Source organism: Dipodomys ordii, unplaced genomic scaffold (assembly GCF_000151885.1).
Source record: "Dipodomys ordii isolate 6190 unplaced genomic scaffold, Dord_2.0 Scaffold9, whole genome shotgun sequence".
Lineage (NCBI taxonomy): Eukaryota > Metazoa > Chordata > Mammalia > Rodentia > Heteromyidae > Dipodomys > Dipodomys ordii.
In genome coordinates, this window is record NW_012267225.1 from 8,198,889 (window position 1) to 8,206,592 (window position 7,704).

The 7,704-nt window shown below is 46.0% G+C and overlaps 2 protein-coding genes across 2 annotated transcripts in view; both read right to left on the minus strand.

Moving 5' to 3' along the window:
- Nucleotides 1-1,453, minus strand: part of Mtr (5-methyltetrahydrofolate-homocysteine methyltransferase) — a 63,207-nt gene extending 61,754 nt beyond the window's left edge. Inside the window, exons 1-2 of the mRNA XM_013009380.1 lie at nucleotides 1,318-1,453; nucleotides 334-548 (exon numbers count right to left, since the gene is read on the minus strand). Of these exons, the coding sequence (XP_012864834.1) occupies nucleotides 334-548; nucleotides 1,318-1,342 (240 nt within the window). The 5' untranslated portion in view covers nucleotides 1,343-1,453. The remainder of the gene's footprint in view (nucleotides 1-333; nucleotides 549-1,317) is intronic.
- Nucleotides 1,454-6,023: 4,570 nt separating this feature from the next.
- LOC105980377 (alpha-actinin-2-like) overlaps nucleotides 6,024-7,704 on the minus strand; it is a 41,027-nt gene continuing 39,346 nt past the window's right edge. Inside the window, exon 16 of the mRNA XM_013009229.1 lies at nucleotides 6,024-6,182. Coding sequence (XP_012864683.1) covers nucleotides 6,024-6,182 — 159 coding nt within the window. The remainder of the gene's footprint in view (nucleotides 6,183-7,704) is intronic.

The window sequence follows — 7,704 nt, forward strand, 5'->3', positions numbered from 1 at the left end:
TCAGGCCCCACAACCGGACCCAAAAAAAAGAAAAACTGAAAAATCTTAATGCCTGAGATCATGAGCTAAGGTAATAAGCATAAAATCCCCAATCTGTCCAGAATGTTTGTTTTTTCACTGGAGTATCAATGCCTTAAGGGCAAAAATCCTACCTTCATCATGTTTGCACAAGTGTCCAACATGGTACCTGACTTTTATGTGTTGTCTAACACCTGCTTCCTGATAAATCCCCTCTTTATCCTGCATTCTCAAGAGCAAGCAAGCAGCACAGCAATCTGACCTGTGTACATGAAATAACTTGAATAAAAGTTTCAGAACCTGGGAATAATTTACCTTATGGATTTGGTAAATGACATCGGGTTGTGTTATACTTAAAATGTCATTGTTGCCTTTCAGGGGCCTGGCATGGTCTTTAAATTCTTGACCTTGGAAGCTTTCTTCACTGAGCTTGTACCGCTGAATCATGGTCCCCATCCCTCCATCCAGCACCAGAATCCTTTTCCGGAGAATGGCTTCGATCTCATCCTGCTGGGCTTTCTTCGGCGCACCTTTAAACAGGGTGACAATCCGACTTCAGAGAATGAAAAGTGAACAAAAAGATGTGTGGAGAGGGAAATGTAGAGTCAACTATAAGGAAACTCATTGAAAAAAAGAAATGCATCGGAGAACTACGGCCTCTAAAGCCACAAACACTGATGCCAAAAGAAAAAATGGTGAACACACTACAAATCTCTGGTAAAGCCTCAAACCTCGGTCAGAGCAGCTGAGTGAGCTCCGCTTCCCAGGCGAGGAAAACCGGGACAGGAGGCGCGGCCCACAGCCCGGGGCTCGGGGCTCGCTCCTGCTCTCCAGGGCTGACTCGGGGTCACCACGCCCCCCTCCCCCCGGCAGAGCCGAGGATCTACTTCGAAGTGGAGGAGCCGCCAACCGGGCCTCTGCAGGAGCAGAAGCGCCAGCGCGCGGCTCCCCGTCCCACCGAGCTGTGGGGGGGGCGCCCTCAGCCCCGCGGCACCTCAACGTCCCGGGGCAACTCTGCCCACTGCGGGTCCCGTCCGGAGACCTCCCAGGACCCGCGGGGAGGACCGGGCACCGGAGCTCCGGGGACCGCAGCGTTTCCGCAAACCCGAGGACCCAGGGCCCGGTGCGTCCGGGGGATCGGGTTCCACGCCCGGCAGCACCGGGCGTGGCTGGAGGTAGATACGTGGCCCCGCGGGCTGGCGATGCGAGGTAGGAGGGGGGACGCGGCGCGGGGGGACTCCGTCCGGCCGACGGCCACACCCCACCCCGGGACCAGGCCCTGCCGGGCCGCCGCGTTACCGGGTTGCGACAGCGCGGGCGACATGTCTCCGGGAATCCGTCTCGGGGGCCGTGGACGCGGCGGGGAGGGCGAGCTCTCCACAGGGGCTCGCGGCGCAACGCAGCCGGCTCCACCGCGCCGACCTCGCCGCTGGCACGCTCCGCAGCGGGGCGCGGCGCGCGCTGGCCCGGCCCTCAGCGGCGGAGTGCCGGAGCTGCGCGTGCCGTTAAGTCCACCGGCGTTCGGTCTAGCCTCGGGCGAGAGGACCCTCCCTCCCAGGCCTATGATTGGGCGCTGAGAGTCCTTCGCAGGCCTATTGGTTGGAATACCAGCCAATCGCCTCATGCTTAGCCCAAGGCCCTCTGGGAGATGTAGTCCTCAGTGCAGTACCAAGTCTCCCTAGTGGCCCGAGCATCTCCCGAGCCGGTTCCGGAAGTGCTGCCGTGCGGGTATCAAGTCCGCCTTTCCTACGGGGTCGCGGGGTCACGAGCCCCGTACTCGGGAATGTAAACTCTACACCCGTTTTGCTGACAACGGGAGACCTAAGTCTCCATTCTGTAGTCAGGACGCGATGCTAGTGGTGGGTGGGCCAGGAGGTAGAGAGCCCAGGTTCTTGGCGTCTCCAGCAGAGAATTGAACACACACACACACACACACACACACACACACACACGCAAAGTGGCAAGGCATCTAATAAGAGATAAAGAAAATCCACCAGTAAGGGAAGGTGTGGAGCCGAGCTAGGCGACCGGAGAGCACGTGAAGTAGTGTGGTAGGAGTGTGGCCACTGTGCCTGAGGGCATGAGGGCCCAAGGCCTGGTGAATGGGAGGAAGAGATCTGCGCATGTGCGAGGTTGCCATCCTCTAGTTAGCCTATGTATGAGAGGCAACGTGTGCTTGAAGCCAGGAGTAGGGGTTTGTCGCATATGGTTCTATTTCACAGGTGCCTCGGCCTGGGTAGAGCTGGCCTAAGGAGAAGTCCTGACCACCAACCAAGTAACCCCCAGGGATCAGTGGTCAGGGCTATCAGAAAGGAAATGGAGCTCTGGGTGTCCTCTAGTGTGGGGCTAGGATTCTTAGCTTTGGTTTCAGCATTCTTTCCCTATAGCTAACCCACTTCACTAGAGGTCATTACTGTTTCCTGAATTATGATAGGATGTGTGTGTGTGTGTGTGTGTGTGTGTGTGTGTGTGTGCACTTGCACTGGGACTTGAATTCAGAGCCCTTCAGTTTTTTGGGTGTCCATTTTGTCAGGTGTGAGAAGGTAAGTCAGACCTGAAACAAAATACTGCTAACTCTGGAGTTTGTCAGAGTGATGACCTGTTTTCCAAGAAGCTTCCCGACTTTGCCACAAAGGTGAACTCTGCTACTCATACCCCTCAAATTCTGTCATAATCTCAAGATTTATATCTTCTTCCCAGAATCCATGTCAGCTACCATTGTGACCATTCACATTGACTACGCCAAATGAGCTGAATTTCCAGTCTAAGGATGACACTGGCCCTCATAGAAAATAATGGATACAATTTGCAGTCCTTTTATTATAATCATTGGCCCTGGGAGGCCTCCCTCTCCTTTTGCTTTCTGCACAGTGAGAATTGCCATTTCTCAATGAGACACCAGACACCTGTTGGCTCAATTTGTGCCACCTGCTCCACAGGCCCTATCAAAAGATAGTTTTGACTCAGCCAATCTGACCATGGTAAAAAACTAAATGCAAACTTAGATTTTTAGCTAATTCTATAGTGCTGGCTGTGAATTTAGCTCTTAAAAATCTCACATATGATCTCTTACATAACCTTTACTCCATAACACCGGGTTGGCCTAAGCCCTCCATGGCTTGAAACTGAGGCTTAAAGATATTAACAAACCAATCCCTGGTGGCTTACACCTGTAATCCTAGCTCTTCAAGAGGATGAGGTCTGAGGATTTCAGTTCAAAGCCAGCTTGAGTTTTGAGAAAGTCCATGAGACTCTTATCTCCAATTAACCAACAAAAAGCTAGTACCAGCCTTGAGTCAAGAAGTTAAGAGAGAGTGTCCAGGCCCCGAGTTCAAACTCTGTTACTGAAACAATATAAAAGAAAATTACAGAGGACAAAATGAGAAGGGCTCCTACAGCCTGGGTCCTCTGAGGGCTTTCCAGCAGCTGGATTCCAGTGCCCACTGGCTATGGAGGCAAACATCTGTTTCCAAATACTCAACATAGCAGTGATGAGAGGACAGAGGGGGGTAGGTGACATGGTTTAAGTGGAAGGATTTGTTTTCTAATTGTTTGAGACCTTCTGAGTACTAGTAACCTTTCCTACAGTCTACTGGATCTGTTCGAGGTTATTAGAATCCCCAAGGAGCCTGAAAATATACAGATACCCAGATCTTAACCCAGACCTTCACAACTTAAAACCCAGAGGTTAGGGCTGAGTTGGCATGTGATTAAACCACATATATCTACTGGGAATTCTGAAGTTTCCCATCAGGTAAACCAATCTTCCTACTTCGTTTATATCACTCACCTCTAATTAGGTCAACGACACAAATGCCCACAGCAAATTCACCCACACCCAACAATCTGTCTGTCTTGTTTAAGGGACACACATACTACACCAAATGAGAGTTTTTAAAATACAATGTAAATGTTTAATTGAACAAGTTTATATGGAGTCAATCAAAGCATCTGGTTGTTTGAAATTTTTAAAAAACATTATTTTTCTTTTGCAAATTTAAATTGATAATTTAGCCTCAGAAACAAAAGTAAATCCTAGATTCAAAGTATGAACATGTTTATTGTTTTCCAGAGTTTCTTGTTTTTTTAATCGGCGAATAGTATGGCTCCATTCTCTTGATGAATGTTGTTAAGCAGTTAAAATTTGGGGTATATGAGTTATCCAAACCCACCCTAAAACAGAAGTCCCCCAAATAAACATCTTCAAATGAGAAATGACTTCCTAGTTTACCTCAGGGTTTATGGATGGAATATAGCACCTGCTTGAAATAAAAAAAAAAAAATCAACAGCTCATTACACACCACCCGAGAAGCATCTGGTGTAAAGCCACCTACTGAATGAAATACATGAAGGTCAAATGCTCTGAACAGTCCAGGGTCGTATAAGCATCAGAGAATGAGGAACACGTTACATTTTTGGCTGTGCGGAAATGTAGAACAAGCAGGAAAAAATAACGTGCAAGTAACAGGCACACGGCTGCTTCTCTAGCAACACTTTTATTGCTGCTTGCACCTGTTTTTTCTCTTCCTGATCATTAAGGATCCAGAGGATCCAGGATAAAGAGGCTTCCTACTTTCTTCACTACCTGCGGTCAATGAGGTGGGGAAGCAGACAGACAGCACCCCAGGTGGAAAATTGAACCAATGTTGAACAGATCACGACTCCGTGTCAGGGCATGAGCGCCATCCTGGGTCACAGCGAAGCCCATTCCAGCAGAAAAACCCTAACTACCAGCACAGAATCTCCCACTTCCTCCTACCCAAAAGAAACTACCCAAAAGCTCTGGGCAGGTCATGCAGTAAAGAACTTACCTGCACTGACACTGAATTCACCCCTTCTTAACTACAGCTTCCCTGGACAGCACCTAGAGCTCAAAACCTAAGTGAGTCCTGCTCCAAGTTCCAGGAGTACAGGAGTCTCCTGCTATGAACTCCTTCATAAAAACGTGCTCATGTAAAAACCTAGGGTTTACATACAGCCATCTCTCAAGACCCTCTTATAAGCAAGCTCTAGAAAAAACACAAGAATCTGCAATGGGCAGATAATCCTACAAAACTCACTTTCCTTTCAACTCCACCTTTGTGTTTGGCATGAGATGTATGCTTCCTCAGGTCCCTTCCCTGGGGTATAGGTAAGGCATCAAAACTCACTAATCAGACAGCCCATTCCTAAATAATAAAGGGCTGACTGTACGCTCTATTAAAAAATGAATTTTGCTTTTCAGACAGGCTCTCACTACAGAGCCCAAATTGGCCTCAAACTCATCAAAAATGTTAATTACTAAAATCCAGACACAGTGATATACATCTGTAATCCCAACATTCGAGAAACTGAGGCAGGAGGATCATGAATTGGAGGCAAGTCTGGGCTAGGAAGAGATAGCTTGCCTTAAATGTTTTGTACTCACTAAAGATCTTTTGATTGTTATGTTTCTTTTCCTGGCAGGTCCACTTCTTAATGTTTAATTCCATGAAGAGACACAGTGATATTTATATATGAATCAAGTTAATCTTTGGATAACCAAGAAAATAAAGCACTAGAATCCCAAATATTTCTCCTAGGCAAAAGCACACATACATATTATATAGGAAGACTATTTCATTAAAAAAAAAAAAACCTTAAGCTGTGATTCTAGTCACTCCTATGAATCTTGGGTGTTTGCGATCTTTCACATTTTCCACTTTTCTTCTGTTCTTAAATCTTCCTAATTTCATAGTATTCAAGTAATTTGCTCTGTTTAACCAAAGAAATGAACCAATCTAATATTTCATTCCATTTAGCTGAAAAAAATATCAGAAATGAAGACTGCATCTGTTTATCAAGCACACCATGTCAGACACCAGGGGAACTGTGTTTAGGTCATGTGACTGCTCTGACAAAAATAAAATAAACTAAAATAATGAGCTGCTACAGAATCTTTTTCCTCTCTGAACTCAGCAAAGCTTGGCAACATTTCCAGAAACCAACATGACTTCAACTTTTATTGGTTGGGACAGGATAAGGATTACAGATCACTCTCCCCATACAGCGCGGAGGAGAAGGCCGTGTAATCCAGGGCCCCAGGCACGCTGCCTGGGCCAGAGTAGGCTGGCATCCTCTTAATGCAATACTGGGCCTGGTCGGGAGGCAGCTCTCGACGCAGCTCATCCGCCAGGATATAAGGCTGGAAAATACACACACGGGCAAGGTCAGTCTCAAAAAACACTGCAACACCAACGGTTTCATGCTTATTCATCTACTGCACTTGCTTAGCTTATAAACAGGTCTAAGGGCAGGGAGGGCGTTCCCTGGGCACAGGTGGTGCTCCACATGTGGGTCAGGAGGAAATTTAACATGCTTCACAAAGACAAGTGGAGAATTATCATTATGGGGTTGCTAAGCCTCATGATCTATAATTCTACCACACACGAACAGTTGGTTTAGGTCATACACTCATAGGGCACAGGGCTACTTCATTCACCACAATTGGTATATATATATTTTGAAATCTGTATGTTTCATATGCTTTTAGACAATAAAGACCTTTCTTTCCCTACCTAGTTTATTTAAATAAATAAGATTGCATTCAAGGATAGAGATTTTTTTTTAACACACATAAAAGGTAAGGGCTAGGGATGGCTCAAGTGGTAGAGTATCTAACAAGCATGAGACCTTGGGTTCAAATCCAAGTACAAAAAAAATAATAAATCTAAATACGATCAAAATAGGTTCCATGCTTGCATGAAAATGTCACAATATAGCCCATTATTTTGTACAATGACTATGTAGTAGTAAACATTTTTAAAAGGAACTAAAAACAGAAACATCCAATGAGAAATAAGATCATTCTGGTAAGTGCAGATTAATATAAATCATAGTAAGTCACAAATAACACTCATTTGTAGCAAGAATCTTGTTTTGCAAGGCTGGATGGGCTACAGTTTTATTACCTCTTCAATCAGTGGCATGCCCTCTTTCCAGTTCACTCCATAAGCGACTCATTTTAAAGCAAACTCATTACTTTTAAGGTAGTTGATCCTACTGACTTTTATTGTAACAAGTATGGATGATTTAGCATTGTAACTTCCATGGTCCTGTGCTACACTCTGTCAGCCTGAATAAGGGTTTAGTTAAAGCAATCCTTTCCTAAAGTAGACATATGTGTCCTAGGATGTTTTATTGTTTGTGAGGAGGGAGACATTTTAAAATTCTGAACATATGGTTCTGTTCCTATTTAACTTCCAGGCTGGACATAAATGGAAGTTCTAATAACCAAACAGCTACATATAACTTTGTCCCAGTGGCTGGACAAAGGGTCACTGACCTGCAGGGGAAGGTTTTCGATTATGTACAGGCTCTTGTCTCTGAGCCACATCTACCAACACACAATGTAAAATGGGATTGAATCAGTAAAACACACTCACACCCCAATCTCCTACAAGATAAACACTATTGATCTCTTCTTACCATGAGGCCTGAGTACAAGTATCAAGACAGAACATCTGCTCTACCTGAGACACACCACAGTGTTGCTTCCAATTTCAGGGCTGATGTAGGAGCTACAATGCTGTGGGACTGGTTGGCAGGGGGAGGGGGTTCTAGAGTTTGAACGCAGAATATGGGGCCTTGTACCTGTGAGGCAGGAACTTTGCCACTCAAGCCATGTTCCCAATACTTTTTTTTTTTTTTTGGGTCCGGTTGTGGGG